This window comes from Xiphias gladius, chromosome 19, assembly GCF_016859285.1.
Source record: "Xiphias gladius isolate SHS-SW01 ecotype Sanya breed wild chromosome 19, ASM1685928v1, whole genome shotgun sequence".
NCBI classification, from domain to species: Eukaryota; Metazoa; Chordata; class Actinopteri; order Istiophoriformes; family Xiphiidae; genus Xiphias; species Xiphias gladius.
The window spans coordinates 9324749-9343659 of record NC_053418.1 but is presented as its reverse complement, the minus strand read 5'-3'; the positions used below and the strand labels follow the sequence as shown (position 1 = coordinate 9343659).

The 18911-nt window shown below is 38.3% G+C and overlaps 1 protein-coding gene across 4 annotated transcripts in view; it reads left to right on the top strand.

The window, feature by feature from the left end:
* The window catches only part of slc23a2 (solute carrier family 23 member 2), a 46537-nt gene extending 28119 nt beyond the window's left edge, over positions 1-18418 (top strand). For all 4 annotated transcript variants that reach the window (XM_040155180.1, XM_040155181.1, XM_040155179.1 and 1 more), the window contains 10 exons: positions 4918-5006; positions 5293-5357; positions 6637-6818; positions 7606-7726; positions 8589-8745; positions 10036-10183; positions 10314-10419; positions 11228-11495; positions 12468-12563; positions 13027-18418. In XM_040155180.1, coding sequence (XP_040011114.1) covers positions 4918-5006; positions 5293-5357; positions 6637-6818; positions 7606-7726; positions 8589-8745; positions 10036-10183; positions 10314-10419; positions 11228-11495; positions 12468-12563; positions 13027-13304 — 1510 coding nt within the window. In that variant the 3' untranslated portion in view covers positions 13305-18418. The remainder of the gene's footprint in view (positions 1-4917; positions 5007-5292; positions 5358-6636; positions 6819-7605; positions 7727-8588; positions 8746-10035; positions 10184-10313; positions 10420-11227; positions 11496-12467; positions 12564-13026) is intronic.
* The last annotated feature ends 493 nt before the right edge of the window (positions 18419-18911 follow it).

The window sequence follows — 18911 nt, the reverse complement described above, 5'->3', positions numbered from 1 at the left end:
TGATTCACCTGCTTCATCCCTGAGAGATTTATCAGTCCAATCATTCGCCAATAAAATAACAACTGCGGCCATGGATATTATCCCGTATATTGGACTGGTGTTTTAATGAAACTCAAGTCATGTTGGCATGAGGTGTTATTTTTCTTTCATAAAAGAAGAGCAGTGCAGTGAGGTAAACTCGCTGTTTCCATTTTTGTAATAAACCTTTATCTTTTGATCACAGTGTGGCAGATTCTCAGTGCTGCAGCTGCCATAACACCTCATTCAGACAAATCCAGACAGACACAGTCACTCGCTGTTCTTTTTGACACTAACTCGATGGCCTTGACTGATGCCTCAATGAAAATAGTGTGCAACACCATCCTGTCTACTTGTATGTTTTCTTACTGAAACACTGAGTGTGAAGCTCAGAGAAACCTTTCTTTAATATGTGGTGGTAAAAAAAAGTGAGCCACCCGTGGAAAAGGCCTCTAACTCAGTAGGACTGATTGATTGAAGATCCCCATGAGGAAAAAATGCCATGCTCAAAGTGTTATCATTCATTTAATGTCAAACATAAAAATTCGTTATAAACACAGTTTACGGTTTAAATGGTACAATTTGCTGAAAAAACAGATTCAGGAAAACTTGGACATCTGTTTGCCATTTTTATCAGTTCTTCTACATCTTATCGTTCTCAGCAACTTAATCTTTGTTGCCTTTGAACTGTGTTATGCATACAACAAGATTTTCCTTGACTTTGATTTTGGTGACAAATCTGTCACTGTTTTCACCGCTTTGAGGTTAGACCAAACATCAGGGCTCTGGTTTGCCTTCAGGCTTTGGTTAGTGTAAATAAGGAACAAGTCAGGAAACTCAATATCTGGCAACATAAAAACTGTCCAGTTCATCATAAAAATAATTTTCAATTCTGATGGGCTTTACATAACCAAAGCAGGTGCCAGATACGGGCACCTGCACAACAAAAGGATGATCTTAATTTTTATCTTGTGTCGAGTTCTTCAGCCTTTACCTCCACCAATGGCACTGGAGGTACGAGGGCTGTCACGTTTTCAAAAAGTCAAGTTCAGATGAATTCCAACCAACACGTAATTTGCTTGAACTAATTTGAACACAACCCCATATGGCGTATGCTTGCCACCCAGCTGGTAGCACATGAGTCTTCAGATTTGTTGTTGTCGTAGAGTAAGGCAGCTGCTTTTCAGACAGTCTACTAACAACCACCTCATTGTCTGTAATTTTGCCATGTACAATGAACCCAAAATACTTCCACACACGGCTTCTCAGATACTTTGGTTTTGCGATTACCCAGGCAGCACATCTTCGCTCGCTAGTGAATTCCTCCGTTTTTATTTCTTAAGGTTGTTTACTGATCATTACCAATAGAATAGGGCATGCAATAGGTCAAGCTTATAGTGAATCTAAAGGCAAAATACTTCGGTCTGTTGCATTTATAGACTGCAAGTTCATTCAAGTTATTACATTTCAGATATTTAATTTTGTGGCAGCCCAAGGAGGATGATGATCCAAGTGACACTTCATGATCTGATGATCATGAAGTGTCACTTGGAGATCGCCCCAAAGAGACATTATCTGGGTTGCTTTTTCAGACTTGACAAAGCTCCTCCAGAGCCACAGATCTTTAATTTTTAGTAGTAGTTGTCCTCACAATGAGTAATACTCACCCAGTATTAATAAACAATGCTTAAACTGCAACTGGAATATAAATCGTGAAACTTTATATAGACGGATTTTACATTTAGATGTTCTCTAAACATTTGGTAATTTAAAAAAAGCTTAGATGCTTCTTAATTTTTGCCTTGTCCAAACAGCAACAGGGAAATCTTCTTCAGTCAAGCCTATAGACAACTCTGGCAGAGGCTGATGGCTCTCAAGTTAAAATTTAGTCTTTCTCTGTCTCTTACACAGTTCTTACTCACTCTCTGACACAAAGAAAGACACAGCTGAGTCTGGTCTTGGCTTCAACATAAGTGACATTCCTGTCACACCAAAAGCCTAAACTCTCTCAAAGGCAGTGCTGAGCTGAGGAGACACAGACAGTGCCTAGACTGTCTCCTGAGAAATGCCAACAAATGGGAACAGAGGGAGGGACAGGAGGAAAACAGGGGAAAGAGAACGATGATGGGAGGATTACCACCATATTGTAACTACAATGGTCTATACCTGTGTGCGTATATAGAAAATATACCGGATGTCACCTAGAAGTGATTGATGTGCTCATCCCTCCTATTCTTACTGGCCATGAAAAGATTCTTCATAATAAGATGTCAGTGTAAGTGCAGGGGACAAAGTCCACAATATTAGCAAAGACTTAAATTAGATTAACTTTTAAATTCACTAAAGTCTAAAACGAATAACAGGCATTGGACGGAACCCAAATCATTCAGAGTTTATTCAGTGGATGTGTTGCGGTGCGTTAGCGCTAGAGTGGATCAGCTGGAGGGACGCTCTAAACTCTGCACTGCTGTGATTGGTTGTTTCACTGTCAGTCAACTGATGACGCTCTTGGGCGTGTTAGAGTTGACCAGGATCGTCAGCTACACTTAGCTCCCTTAGATGACTAACTCACTTGTGTAGCTTTTTCAATAAAGCCAAAGGCCTAAATGATTGGCCAGTTTCCTGCTCCTGCTTCTTCTCTATAGTGTGTCGTTCTTTTCCCTAATTCTTTCAAGGGTGATTTCAGGGTTCCACGGGACATTTTAATGTCATGATATGTTGAAAGCATATGGAGAATTACATCATAAGAATGTCCTTTTTTTTAAAATATTCCCTTATGATTTCAATCTCAGTTTAAAATTTGTGCAAGGACCGCGCTGAGAGTAGTACACAATATTAACAGGAAGCAACACTGAACTGTCATCAGGGACCTGGGTTCTGACACAAAAGGGGAGTGTTGTCCAACCTTTTCTGTCATCTGAAATGTTGTTGTGTTTTCTCATATGCTGCTGCCTTTCCTGAAATGTGTATTGTACCTCAGTGCCAACGTAGAAGAGAGAGAGAGACAAAAGAACTTGTGCACAGCAGTAAAGCGATGGCAGGAGGGAGATAAATACTGTGTGGTTTGATGAGTCATGGTGACAAGTGAGGTCAATGAGGAAAAAGCACAAATGCATGTACACTCACTCTTTGTAGAGTGTACTTGCATACATATGCGTGTTTGGTAAAGTAGACTGATTGTCTTTTTTTTTTTTTTTTTCAGCAAAGTTTTTCTATTTTCCATACGTTTTACTTAAATTACAGTAGTGTGAAAGTTTTAGGCACAAAAAAAAAAGATGAGGATGCTTCCAAAAATAATGCCATGAATAGTTTTTATTTATCTATTAACTTCATACAAAGTGCAGTAAACAGAAAAACCTAAATCAAATCAATATTTAGTGTGATCACTCTTTAAAACGGCACCAGTTCTCTTTGGTACACTAGCACACAGTTCTTCAAGGTACTTGGCAGGTAGTTTTTTCTAAGTATCTTGGAAAAGTTGCCACAGTTCTCCTGTGGATTTAGGCCTTGTAAGTGTCTTATGTCTCTTCATGTAATCCCAGACAGACTCTGTGAATTTGAGATCAGGGCTTTGTGAAGACCAGACCATATGTTGCAGGACTCCTAGTTCTTGTCTCTGAAAACCGTTCTTTATGACTCTGGCTATGTGTTTGGGTCACTTTTAATGCTGTAGAATGATTTTTGGGACCAATATGACGCCTCTCTGGTAAGGAACTTACCTCCCATCTCTCTCTGATGCCTACAACTTTAAAACATAGAACTGTACAGCCTCAAGCTGCCTAGTATAACCACAAGCTTTCACAGGCGCTCAGCAGTAGCTGGGGAAAAAGTACTGTTTTCATTGTAGCTCAGCAGAAATTTGTGATTGCCGCCCCCCAGTAAATACAGGGAATCAAACTACCTTACTTGAAGTGTCAAGTATAAATTTCTTAAATCTTGAGACAGCTAGTTTCTAAAGTATATTTTCTGTTTAATATTTCTATTAATTTGGCTTTTTAAACACATTGGAAATAACTTTAAAACAACAGCTGTACAAAAGAAGGTGCTTATACACAAATCATACAGTTTTTTTTTTTTTTTTTTTTTTGGTGTATAGCTTTTGGAAAACCACTTTAGTTAAAGACTACTGAATTCACACTGTCTTCAAACCACAAATTTCTTTTAAATAAACAATGTGTAAATCTCAATCTGATCTTTGTTTCATCAGGTTATTTGACCAGAAAAAAGTCCGATTTGGAATTTGGTTTGAAGTCAGAACGCAAGCGAAACTTTTTGATCAAAACAAACGGGTTTACTACAGATTCATAGTGCTTTCTTATGAATGCTCAGTTCCTCTTTCTTTATAAAAATAAATGTCCTCTGTCCCTTTTGCAGCTGATTTACACCTTTTTTTTTATTTCCACCCTTGCCATTTTCACTAATATGACGTATTTACAGTTGATTTATTTATTGATTTATTATCTCATCTGCTCTTAAGATATCCATCTTCTGTCATTACTGCTTGTTACAGTTGTAATTTGTAAAGGTCAGCCATACTGAAGAGCGGTTTATACCGTTGTCCTAATCGCTCATAAAATGGCCATTGCAGAAAATATGAAATGTTTGAGTTCACTAAGTGCATGAGTTGGGTGATAGGAGGTTTGAGTGAAAAGGGAGGAAATCCTGTGTTTAACTGACCTCAGGCCAGGAGGATTCTCACACTCCACAAAGTGAATGATGTTAAAATAAATGGGAATAATAACTAACAAGAAAAGTGATGACAATTGAAGCACTTATCATTGGTGGTTCTACACAGATAATCGCCGTGCTTGCTACTAAATTTTAACAGTCCCTCTGTTGAACATTTGATTGATCATTCAGGCTAACATAATTTCTAAACAATTCTTTTCTTGTGTTTAGGTTGCCTTTGTTCCAGGCCAGTGCTTTTGCCTTCCTCGCACCAGCCAGAGCCATCCTCTCACTGGACAAATGGAAGTGTAATAATACAGGTAACTCCCCTTCTCTTTTGTTTCTCATTCTTCTCTCTTGAGTTATTCAATACAGACATTTCCATGTGATATAACATTGTGATGTAAACTGTGGGTTATTATGTCTTTTTTTACTTTACCCCCAACCGCAACTGCTGTCTGCATCAAAGACAGCATGTAAATAAATGGCCCAAAATGGGAGATTCATGTGTGTCTGATTAATGACTTGAGTTATGATTCACAGAGTGAATTTATTAAGTTCTCTTATTTTAACTCTCATCTCCCTGTTTTTTTGCACAACCTGAAGTTCCAGTATTGAACAGCACAGAGCTCCTCCACACAGAGCACATCTGGCATCCCAGGATACGAGAGGTGAGGCAACAAAATGACAAATGAAAACTCACACAGACTTGAGAGGTGAATAGTAAGGAAACAGGGGCAGGAAGCTTTAGAAAAAAAGAGAGAAAAAAAGGAGATGGCAATACTAGATATATGTTAGACGATTACAAAATTTTGCTCTAAAACATATCCTTGTCGAGGGGGTAGTATGTTTGCAGTAATGAATGAAAGAAGCTGAATTCAAATATTGATGCTTAAGGGCATTTAAATGGCATTGAGCATAGGATGTTATACAATTGACCTTGAATAACATCTTATGCAATTATTGCGCAACTGTTGAATAAGAATTTTTTTTTTTTTTTTTTTTTTTTTTTTAAAGCTAATGTTTGAACAGTTGCACTTTTTAGAAGAATTTTCTTCAGACGCCAAAATAGGAACATCATTGTCTATATGTGGCTGCAGGATATGGCTTTGTGTGACAAGAGCTGTTAATTTGTATGAACCTTTTCCATTTGCGTAAGCCAGTTAAGTAAGGTTTTTTTTTTTGTGTGATGCATGAGTGATAGAAGAGAAAAGGAAGACGGATAAAGACAGGACAAATGGGATTATCAATCAGAAGTATCAAATGAAAACCCGATCACTGGTGATTCTGTAATCCCATCTTCACCAACCATGGTGCAAACAAAATCTCGCTTGTCTTTATTATTGATACATGAATTTAATTTCAGATATTATTTAGCTAAAGATGAGACAAAGGTTGTACAGGATTTCCTCCAGGAAATTGGTTAGCTGAGGTGTTTAATTACTGCCAAGCAAATGTACGATGTGATTGATAAGTGCTGACACATTTTGTCTCATGATCAGTGTAGTTAATATAGGATGGTTCTAACAGTCGCCTCATTCATAAAGTATGTGGCCTTTTTCTGCGTGATTTAGTGCCACTGTTCGTTTTGCCGGAAGCTTAATAACCCTAGTATTATAGTTCATAAAAAACAAGAATTTCTTCTGACGTTAGCAGAAGCAGTTTATTTCAGTTGAAGCGTGGCGCCTCCTTTACGAAATGCTGTGGGAAATCCTGATGTAATTTTGCAAGATGCAAGCATTAATTTAAGTGTTTAATTGAGATGTACTTGCAGTTGCTTCAGTCAACATCATCTTGTGTCCCTCTAAACATGCACCAGTGCCTAATGGACTTGGGTTGTTGATTTCAAAGTGAACATAATTTAAACCTGCAGCAGTGTTTAAGTGGGTAGATCCACAGACTCATTCTAAAGACGTCTTTTTCATTGACTTATTTCCCTTGTTCTGTCAGATCCAGGGGGCTATCATCGTGTCCTCCCTGGTCGAAGTGTGTATCGGAGCACTGGGTCTGCCCGGGATCCTGCTGAAGTACATCGGACCTCTGACCATCACCCCCACCGTAGCCCTCATCGGCCTGTCTGGTTTCCAGGCTGCAGGGGAGAGGGCTGGAAAACACTGGGGCATTGCTATGCTGTAAGTAAAGACTCTCATGCAAAGAAATGTACATTCAGGTGTCAACAAAAACATCTAAAATCTAAAATAATTAAATGTATGTTGGTTATGTTCTGGTGACCGTGATTCAGATGGATCTCTGTCAAAGTGTGTGAGCAGTTTTTTGGCGAGAGAAAGACCTGGGAATAAAGTGAGCACAAAATGAATAGCTGTGGTGAAAACTGCTGCAGGAGTGGTTTGACAGGTTTAGCTATTGTACAAAGATGAGCATTTACACAGTAGGTTGGAGCTCATTCACTTAACTGATTTATGTTGACTGCATCAGCAAAATAAACTTTATAGATATCCTCCTTTTACAGAGAATATTTTTGCAATGAGATGTGCAGATAAGAGGAAGGACAGAAAGAGAGTACTTCTTTTACTCAAAATAATTTACCGGATCATGTAGACTAAAAAAGTAGAGAGGTCCGACTCATAGGCGAAGATCTACTTCAAAGCTGTGATATTCAGGTGATGGGACATCAGTTCCTGCTGTGTCATGGCTGTTTACCCTGTGGCCGGAGGACCTCTTCTCTCTCTCCACAGGGACAGAGGGTATGTACCTGTAATTGCCACTGATTCGCTCCTTCTCAGGCAGTTAGCATAACTGCCTGGCTCTAAAGCCTCTGGGGTCCTAGTCAGATATAAACAGGAGGAACATGTTCATACAGGATTAGTTCCATTACAGGAGAATATACAGTGCATTAAATAATAAGACACCACTCTCTGACTGTGATCCACCAAACTCAGGAGGATTTTCTGTCTGCAGGACTATCTTCTTGGTGCTGCTCTTCTCTCAGTATGCCAGAAACGTTCACTTCCCTCTCCCGATCTACAAAGCCAAGAAAGGCTGGACTTCCTATAGGCTTCAAGTCTTCAAAATGTTTCCTGTAAGTACATAACTTTAAACATAAATGTACATACATAACTCAGCTTTTTGCCTTTTGCACAAACTCTGTCAGGGCTCCACTTCTTGATTCCTTTTTCTTAGTAAATATTCTGGACTCTTCTAAGGATTTGACCTTGGTTTCTTTACAACTATGCCCCCCTGTCTCCACCACAAACTGTGTTACCATCTAAGTCACAAACTACTCAACAGACTAATCTCATTCCTCCGTGGGAGGTTAAGAGGTTTTCCCTTTGCATGCCTCTGTGCAGGGTATAAATCAGTCTTTTCGTGCCCTCTGCTGGTGATATATTAAAAAATAAAACCTCTTAAATTCACATCAAAGTTTCCTACCAGTGTGATTTAAACCTGCCTCCTCAAAAGGCTTCCCATTGCTCTATTGCTTTTTATTGGGTCAGTCTTAACTGTAAAAATGTTAAAGGACGTAATCTTGTTGCAGCCAACATACCATAGCTTTGGAAGATGGCAACACGGTGAAACACTTTTAACCTTCAAAATTTTAAATTTGATAAAATAATAATTCTAATTCAAAGACATATTGAAATGCAAGTTAAAGTCCTTACCTGCTGCAATATTTCAGAGTAAAAACGACATATATGGGCAGGGTGTAGTTCAGAGTACAGAATGGATCACTCAGACCTGGGTTTGGTCTGGTGAATGTAGCGTGTGATATACTGTTAACCTCCACCCAAACCTCCCTCACCTGTGTTTTGACCTTAGACAAAACTTAATATTAATATTTTTTATGATTAATATTCTTATTATCTAATTTTGTTTTATTTTAGCTTTTCATTTTGGCTTTAATGTGAATATCTCATTAGTGTTTTATTTTTTCTTGAACTCAGATCATCATGGCCATCCTGGTGTCATGGCTGTTGTGCTTCATTTTCACTGTAACTGACGTTTTCCCGCCGGAGAAGGACAAGTATGGTTTCTATGCCCGTACAGATGCACGTCAAGGAATCCTCACAGCTGCACCGTGGTTTAAGATCCCATATCCCTGTAAGTGTGTTTATGCGGAGGAAGAGGAAGAAGGAGGTGTTGGATAGGATTGTCGATCTCATGCCTGGTCTCCATTAGCTGGAATCGACCCAGCTGCAGGTAGTGGTAGTGTGGACAGGTTTCATTTGCACTGATTGGTCAGATAACCACGCTGTGTCAGAAACAGAAAATGATGAGCACCATTTCATTGACTTCAAAGTAGAACTGTGGTTTCTTTTGCTTTTATTCAGTCCCGATACATTATATGTGCAGTAGACAGTTTCCTTTGACTTTGACTTCCCCACATCTTACATATTCTGATAGTTGTGAAGAATAATAATCTCAGTGATGTGACAGTTTAAGTTTAGATCAGATTCAGTCTATAAATATATAAATATTAAAAAAAACAATTGTACAGAATAAATCTTTTTAAAGTCAATTTCCTCAAAAAATAAAGTATTTAAAAAGACTTACAGTAATGTAAATTATAAAAATTTTTAGCAAACACTGTCTACAGCAAGTCACTGCTAGCTACAGTAGCTTGGAGGCTCAGTGACTAACAATAGACAAGTGAAAAAGATTTTGGCTAAAACTTCAGTGAACTTAAATTAATTAATCATTTTTCAATTCATTAATTCATCTATCCATTTTCTACCACTTATATGGGTCCAGGTCACATTAATATCATTAATTATATCAGTAGAAGTTGTTGGAATACACTGCTGGCAATTACTGAAAAAAGTGATATAATTTTTAATCATTCTAGGCCGTATTGTTTCTGTGGGGTTTCCATCACTCTTTCATACTTTTGCTGTTTTGATCGTGATACAGGTATTAAATTGCATTCTATGTGGCATTAAAAAGGTCTTAAATTTAACTTGGTGAACCGGCAGAAACCCTGAATAACTAGTGTTGTTTAGTTGTGTAGTTATAGTGGGGGGGGGGTAGCTAGGATACACAACATAAACAAAAGAAAATACAAAAATTCACAGCGATATATCAATAATGTAACTGATATATATACATTATGGACAGAGATCAGTAAATAGTATATACTCGAATGAGTCTGCTTATGCATCATACAGTATAATGTGTTAATAGTTAGGGGAGAGGCAGATAATATTATGGAAATCAAACTAAAAATCCCCACAACAAAGTATAAAGTTCATATAAAAACTGTATGAACCTTGTAAATATGGAACACAGCTAAACCCCTGCCAAAGGCGATAAAGCGCAAAAAAAAAAAAAAAATTTTTAACGATGTTTTCTATTTAAATGAAGCTGTTCCTCACTGTGCTTTTACCTCTACAGTCCAGTGGGGCGTTCCTACTGTAACAGCTGCAGGTGTGATCGGTATGATGAGTGCTGTGGTGGCCAGCATCATCGAGTCAATTGGAGATTACTACGCCTGCGCTCGTCTCTCTTGCGCTCCTCCACCTCCCATCCACGCCATCAACAGGTAAGTCCTCGGTTTCTCGTTTATATTCTCTCTTTCTCGCCAATTACTCCAGTTGTTTGTGAATCATAGCACGGGCAATTAACTGTCTGTCAGATGCTGTAGTTAGGCTTTATTTCCTCTGTCTCTGCAGGGGAATATTTGTGGAGGGTATTTCCTGTGTGCTGGATGGTCTTTTCGGGACAGGAAATGGCTCTACCTCTTCCAGTCCAAATATAGGTGTCCTGGGAATCACAAAGGTAACACGCATCTGTTTTTTCTTTAGTTAGTTTTTTTTCCATTTATAAAGGAGGACTTTATTTTTGCCTTTTGGTTTCCATTCTTCTTTGCATGTACCCATTTAGGTATTGTATTTCTTTTACCAGGATGGTTTAATTGTGCAAATAATTAAGTTTGAGCTCAAACAATAAACTACTTAATTGAGTAGTCAATTGGCAAAAAATTAAACTATTTTGATAATCAATTAATCGTATGTCATATTTTTGAAGCAAAAATGTCAAACGTTTGCTGGTAACAGCATTTTAAACGAGAGGATTTTCTTTTCACTGTTTTTATATCATTTTTAATTGAGTATTTTTTTTGGTTTGGAGCTGTTGGTTGGACAAGATAAGCAATTTGAAGAAGTCACAACGAGCTTTCGTAAATTGTTATGGGCATTTTTCACAATTTTCTAACATTTATAGACAAAATAATTATAATGATGATAATGATTAATCAATCACACCTACCACTGTCTGCCATGAGCAGGAAACCTCCATCATCTTGGTTTATGAAAGGCCTTGTTCATTCAGCCTCTAAGTTAGATGACTGTATATTATAAACTGTTTAATTGAAAATTTGTAAGATCCCCAAAATGATCATCATGTGATATAAAATAGACGGTTTGATCGTTTTGGCCCCTAATATGGCAAACCCTCCACTCTAACATGCAGGATCAGCGTGGGCAGCGCAGGGCTGTAGGGGCTGCATTGGGGTTGAGCCCCACCTCATCAAAACTTTTTATTTCGTCTCTCGTTGACTCACCCTGACTGGTTTCATGTCCTCCAGGTGGGCAGCAGACGTGTGATTCAGTATGGAGCCGCCATGATGCTGCTGCTTGGGCTAGTGGGTAAATTCAGCGCTCTGTTTGCCTCACTGCCGGACCCTGTCCTGGGAGCTCTGTTCTGCACCTTGTTTGGCATGATCACAGCAGTGGGACTGTCAAACCTGCAGTTTGTCGACCTCAACTCCTCCAGGAACCTCTTCGTCCTGGGCTTCTCCATCTTCTTCGGTCTGATGCTGCCCAGCTACCTCAAACAGAACCCGCTGGTCACAGGTGAGTGGAGGGGAGAGATCCCTACACGTATACAAAGTAGGGCTGAACTCAACATGAAGATTCATCTTCACCTTTACCTCAGTAAAGATTAATGGAAAGATTTTTAAACATACCTGTGCAAAAGATTCTCCATCCTTGCAATGGAACTCTTATTTATTATTTGTAGTTAGCAATAAACAGAAGTAACATAAATGGGTTATGAGTCAGTAACTTTTGTTTAACATATTCCGTCGTTAATAACTTGTTTGTGCATTTAAAACGAAAGTAAAATTAGGGTCTGTTTCACATCTTTCTCAACTTTTTGACTATCAAAGAAGTAATACACATTAGATGCGAACCCATATAAAGCTTCCATTATCTCATTCCATCTGCAGGATGTTTTAAGATGTCATTACAAATCCTTGTGTAATTGACTGCTGTCTCTGATCAAGTGTGCCTTTTTTTTGCTGCTTGCTTGTTGGCCATGGACACATCATATTGCTCAAATTTAATCTGGAAGCTGCAATTCCTTTTACTGACATTATTTGCATTTAGCTTTGTCGTAAGTAAACATAATACAGAACAAAACAAAGTGTGTGTACACAACCAAGTTGGCATCTTTTTTTTCCTGTACCACCTTTGTCATCTGTGCTCACCTCCATCTGCAATTCTCTCCAACCTTTGAAAAGTTTTGTTAGTCAAAGTCTTTCATAGTTAATTTCATCACTTAAAACTTAAAACTAAGTGGAACAATGCCGACTCAACTTCCTCTGTATTCTCTGAATAAAAACCAAACAAAGGATTCATGTACACACAGTAACTTGTCGACAACCTGTTCAAGGGAATTAATTTACTGAACATACTAACACAACTGAAATTAGATTGGTAAGAGACTGATAATGTCAGTTTCTATCATTTTTCAGTTCCAGTCCCAATACAAACCACGACATATTTTAGTCAGTTACTAAGTTCCTGTCCCTTTATCTTTCTCAGGCATAATTGAGGTTGACCAAGTGCTGAATGTGCTCCTCACCACTGCCATGTTTGTCGGAGGCTCTGTCGCTTTCATTTTGGACAATACTATTCCTGGTAAGGTGTTTTTAATCCAATGTTTTTCATATTTTCATATATTTTAATTTTTATATTATTCTTTTTTTTTTTTTTTTTTTTTTTTTTTTTTTAAGCACCTTAAAAATGAATTTAAATTGTGCTGTAAAGTTTATGGCTGGATCATACTGTTTGATTGATATGATAGTTTATGTAAAACATTTTAAGGAACGAAGTCTTACTAAAGAGGCTGTGACTGCCAAGCAGGTATAGGTGTACTTATAAAGGCAGAACATGCAGGGGCAGTTACATGATCTCAAGATCACTCTGGGAGAGCTGGAAGAAATGGCCGGGAGAAGGACGTCTAGGCTTAACCTGCTGCTGTTACCTGGACTATTATGAGCGTTAGAGGATCAATGGGCAAACGCAATGATAAGTTATACTTTAGGATGGGTTTACACTTTCAAGAGCTCGTGATTAATCTCGCCTCCCTTTTACTCGTCAGGTTCCCCTGAAGAACGAGGCATCAGGAAGCTGAAACGTGGCTCTGGTCTCAGTGCCGCAGAACTGGAAGGGATGAGATCCTATGACCTGCCGTTTGGAATGGACTTCATCCGCAGATACCCCATCTTCAAGTACCTCCCCATCAGCCCTGCCTTCACAGGCTACCAATGGGGGAGGCTACAGGAAGCCTGCAGGAGCAGAATGGGACATGGAGAAGCAGTGAAGGGAGGAGGAATGGGAGGGGAGGGAGGCACAGCACCAGGGGAGAGTCGGGTATAGCCAGCGGGCCTACATGTGTCTGAATTTGGGGAGCAAGGGATGGTACACTAAGATAAAAGATGGGCGAGTGGAGGACAGAAGCGGTGCAGGATTTGGTATTGTGTGGAAGAAAAGAGAATGTGATGCACCAACCCCACCCCCGTCAGTATGTGTTTTCTATAGTTTGTCAGTCTTTTCCCACTTCCCACTATGCTATTTTAAGCATGCTATAGCAAGTCACAGCATGCTATAAAAGATGTCACTACGCAGAGGATAGTTGGTGTGTGTGTATGTGTGTTCAGTGTGCAGCAAGAGATTACAGCACTTTAAGCCAGAGGGAGACAGATGGATGTCAAACAATCAAAGCTGAGTGTTAGATGATACACTGACTTGCAATCACTACTAGTTTCTACTGCCCATGTCATTTTTTTAAAAACATTTTCTACTGAAAGCACAGTAGATTTGATTATGTCAGTTGAGGATTATGCAAAATTTCTGTTTGGACTCATTTGCCTCTAGACTCATAATGCAAAATACATTAGAGATTCACACATGCACACACACCAATAGCATCACCAAAGCTAGCTTGAGCACAAAAATGCACGTCGGGGGTCATGCAGACTGATGGAAGTGGTTTGTCAGGTGCCCTTAGCCATGCGAAGTGATTGTGAAATTTATTTTTTGCACTATCAGCCTCCTGATTTCAAATCAAGAATGTCACTCCACAGCTCGCTCCCCTATTTCTTGATGAAAACTCCTCAACCATTTAGTAGCACATCACATCCACTCGTTTCTTGCTTAAGAACCTGTAATCTCTCGTTTTTATATAGTACAGAGCTGATACTCGCAAGATCTCCCACGTGATTGGGCAAAAATTCCATAACCTACCAGTTTACATCTCTTTACTGTGTCAGTATTATGCATCATTTACTAACGAGACCAAAAGTCTGGTTTACCTGAACGCACATGCAACTCATTTAACTGTCGAATGGGACTAAACTTGTTTTACTTCAATAAGGAACAAATTTAATTTTCAAGGTTTTTATTTTTATTTGATGACCTTAATTGGCTTATTTCATGTCTCCTCTAATGCACTTATGCACTTACATAATTGAAACAAGCTTTTAATAATGCCTGTACTGCGGTAATGACAGCAGTGAATTTGTAAAAGCTACGGTAATGGCACACAGTAACACAAACATGTGGCCTTGACAAAGAAACTTTGAAACGTTGTGTACATAAATACTCGATATAAAAAGGTAAAATGACAGGACAATTAAATCCTCTATGTAGATCTCCTCTCATAATTTCAAGGAGTTAGTTTTGCTCCATTTTTAGAAGCAATGTGTGTTAACGCAGAGTTTACAAAAGCTGCACCATAAATTATACACCCCTGCCACTATCCAAACCCATGTGGTATTTCCATCATTGTGCTCAGTTAGCCCCAAGAAGGGTGGTGATTTTTGTTTTTGTTTGGATATGGAGTATTCAGATGAAAAAGCAGCAGTTTGAAGAGTTGAATTTTTTTTTTTTTTGTCTTTTTTGCAATTAAACTTTGCTTTTTAAGTAGTCGAGCATACATTCAACACATAAGATTGAAACAGACTAATAAAATAAAAAGAGAGTAGAGGGAAAAAAAATTGCAAATTAAAAACATCCACATTATTCCTGTGACACAGGCTGTAAGACAACACTATTACACTTCATGTTCATCCGTCAAACATACAATTATATGATGCATAGAGAACGGGAATGGGATACTTGAATAGACATCAGTTGAAATTTCTGTCTTTTCTTTGTTCTCTGGATCGACTCACAGACTGTGCATTGTTTGTTTTTTGGTTTTTTTTGCAACAGCCAATAATGACTGTTGCTGATGTCATTAACAATTTTCTCTTATTTAATGGTGCTGATGACTTACATTCCTCCTCTCGTCCTTTGTCACGCGTAACCCTCCCCCTCTTATCTCATTTCAGTTAGGTAACTGCTGATGTTTCTCACTGTTGCAGTCTGTTGTAGTTCAGGATGTGGCAGCACATGTTGGCTGAGTAACAACATTTCAGAGCATCAGCAGCCTGTACCTTATTGACCCAGGTGTGAAGCGCGAGTCTCTAGTTTGACCACACTGTGTGCCTCTGCTGCTCTAAGAGAGAAAAAACAGCAGTTTAAAAAAACACCATACAAGAGTTTGCAACATATATAATCTTGGTAAATGTAGAAATAAAAGTAGCACAAGCAGAAAAATAACATTTAAAAGACAACTGATGAATATTTAGCCCAGCTGAGATTCTGACTAAACCAAAATACTAAAAACTCTTTATTTTCTATTTGTTCCTATTGTTCTATAACCATATACCAAAACTTTTCTTTAGCATTGGCAGTTGCTGTTGGGGAAACTTTAAAAAATTAGTTTGAAATCTTGTCCCAAATTTTTTCACATTTTATCTCCTTTTGTTAAAGCTATTTATTTATTTATGAGAAGAAAGTCAATGTTTAATGATTGCTTGAAGCAGGTTTATTTGTCTCTTGCACAATGTTGAAATTATATTTATTATTAGACTTGTTCATGCCCTGTGAAGACTGGTTCCGCCCTCAGCCTCAGCTCCAGTCGGTGCATTTAGAAACTTACCTAGGGACAGCAGCTTTTGATAAAGTTAGTTTTCTAACGTAAGAAGTAAGCTGCTCCTACTTCATTCCATTTATATCATGTTGTTTGATATACAGAGAAAAACCACTTTTAAATTGTTGAACTGGATAGTTAGTCAAAATTCAGTGTCAGGGCCTTTTTACTAAAAGTAGTGTTTGCACATGTAATGGTGCCAAGATGATCAGGGTCAGAGTGAGTAAGTACTCACTGACCTGACACCCTAAAATGTTGCTAGCGATCTTATCCAGATTTATTGTCAAGTACGAAGTTTTCTTTTTTTGATGACCTGCAGACTGAACCACTTTGTGCTGAATATTTTTGGGCTTTGGTCTCTGATAACATGGCTAGCTATAGCCCCATTTTATGACCTCATCTCTCTGTACGTAACTCTTGAGATTCGGTCACATAGCATTTCCAGTGCAACCGCTGATGGGGGCAAAATAAAAAAATTTTTTTTTTTTTTTTTTTTTAACCTGTTACCCAGGGGTGGGTTTCATCTTCAGAGGTTGATCTTACTGATGTCTGCTGTCTGTCTGGAATGATAAAATGGACAAGACCAAGGTTAAAATCCAATATTTCTACAGACAGTTGTACTCTGCTCTGTTCCTTCTTTGCTGGATGTACTTTTAGCTAGACTACAGTACTGTATTCAAAATGACAGAATAGGAATTTCATCTAGCTATATTGCCACTGTAAATGTTTTTGTCATTTACTTTGAATTAAACATAAATGCCATCCACACACGCACAAGGTATTTATATGGGGGCACAAATTTTGGTCTCTTTCGTGTTGTTGATCCTGTAATGTCACAGAATCTGACTGGTCGCAGGTCTCAGTACATCAAAATCACAGCTATTAAAATTTGTGACCCTGTCTAAATATTACAGGGACACCATTTTCAGTTACATCTATCAGAATACAATATGCAATAAAGTAAGATTAAAATGTTTGCATTGCTAATATAGCGGAAATTCCTTATGTCACAGAATCTGATGGGAATTTGGTATAACGTTATTTTATCTTTGTTATATTTGTGATATGACTAAATCACCAAGAAACATAAAGAGTGATGAAGTCTCAAAATAGGTTAGGCAAGCTAGCGACCACTGACATGTGCAGAAACTGTAAATGTAAAACCTCACCATCCTCATCTAAATGTTGGCTGTGCTCAGGACAGGCAGCTGGATAGCTGTAGACAAGAAAAATAGTGTTGTGAGGTAGTTGGTAAAATTACCTGTGTGTTATTGGCACACCAGCTGATGTTTTTAGCTTCCTTGCCCATGCTGTGTAACCTTGCTCCAGGAGCAGGGATGATCAGTTAGAGGTCAGAGAGCACACACCGCCTCCTGCAACTTCCTCGCTTAGAGAGGAAGTTGCAGGAGGGTAGTTGGACAGTTTTTTGTCACCTGTGTAGTCAATTCTCTTGTACATGGCATGCAGACATAATATTCATGCGGACAATGTGTGACCTTGTTTTCTGTGTCATATCATGTTCATGCAACCAGCACTTACTGCTCCCATCACACCCTGTCTCCACACACACATACTGTTTAACTCCTCCAGTCCTGCAGTGAAAATATATTGGTGTTCTCATGTGTAGTGTACCTGCCCCCCCCTCGGAATTCTTACTGTTGTTTCTGGATGCAGGAGAAGACACCAGCTGGCCACCTTATTAAGAGCCTGTTGGTCTTTGGCAGTTGAGTGAACCTGCCTTATTAACTGACAGCGAGATGAACATTGGACGATTTTGTGCCTAGATACAACTTCCTCTTGATTTTAAACTTTTACCCTCCAGTTTACACATGCATATGTGTTTCTCAAACAGTTGTTACAGAAATAGCCCAGTTAGTTAAAACACCTTGTATCTCTCAAGCCCAAACACTACTCTTTGATGGTTTTCTGGCTTGAATTACATAAGTCAATTTAACCAACAGGTTGCTCTTAAGAAGGTGACTACAAGGTGTGTAATAAAGACATTAATCCCTTTCAGTTATTTTGAAGGGGGTGCTACCTGAAGAATATACTATTGTGTATCAAGTGTTTTATCTTTTTCAATGTTTTTGTTCTTTTATACATCATTTTTATGTTTTTTTTTCTTTCTTTTTCAAGCAAATATTTGTAAGAAACAAATCATAAATTTTAATCTTAAATCATGCTGGAAAGCGCACCATTTTGTTGTACTTATTTAAGAAGTAAATACATTTTGATCCTATTTTGAATCTGTGGTTTGGTGGAATCCTATTGTTTGTTAGGACCTTTTCATAATGTATTTTTTTACTCTTAACATTGCTTTCTGTCCATGTTAACGCATTACCAGTATAAATTAATGATCGAGCTGACAAACTTTAAATAGATGTAAAAACAAAAAATAAATGTATATTTAATGGAGTAAAGTTTGCTAAACCTTCTGGAAGAGAAATTGTGTAAACTAATTGTAGAAACAAAATGTTTTATTCTTTGTTCCTAAAACTATTTAATAAGATGTTACAGAATGAATGCAGTCTTTTGTCTTTATTGGTCGCCAACACTGATCATGACAGTTCTGTTTTTTTTCCCCCAAGGTGAATTAAGGAGAACAGAAACAAAACAGCTTTTCAGCCCCTCAGCTGCATGAAAGTGCAGTACGAAATTGCTGCGGTACCCATTTAGTAGGTCTTCTTTTTTTTTTTTCTGTTCTGTTCCCAAACATGTTAATCTGGCCATGCATGCAGCGATGGGATCACAGGAGCCGCGACACCTGTCAACATGTTGACGTTCCAACCCATGAGTTTTCATTACTACCTTATTACATGAGCACTCATGTAATAATGTAGTGTAATGAATAGTGAGTGTAGTACTAGTCGTAGTAGTAGTCATGGGTCAGACCACACCCATCTTGGAACCAGACCTTCATTTTGATCTCAACTACACATCTGTAGAGTTTAATGACTATCTTACACAGTTGTGATGCTAACGCGGTGCCAAAATCTGTCCAACTGCCA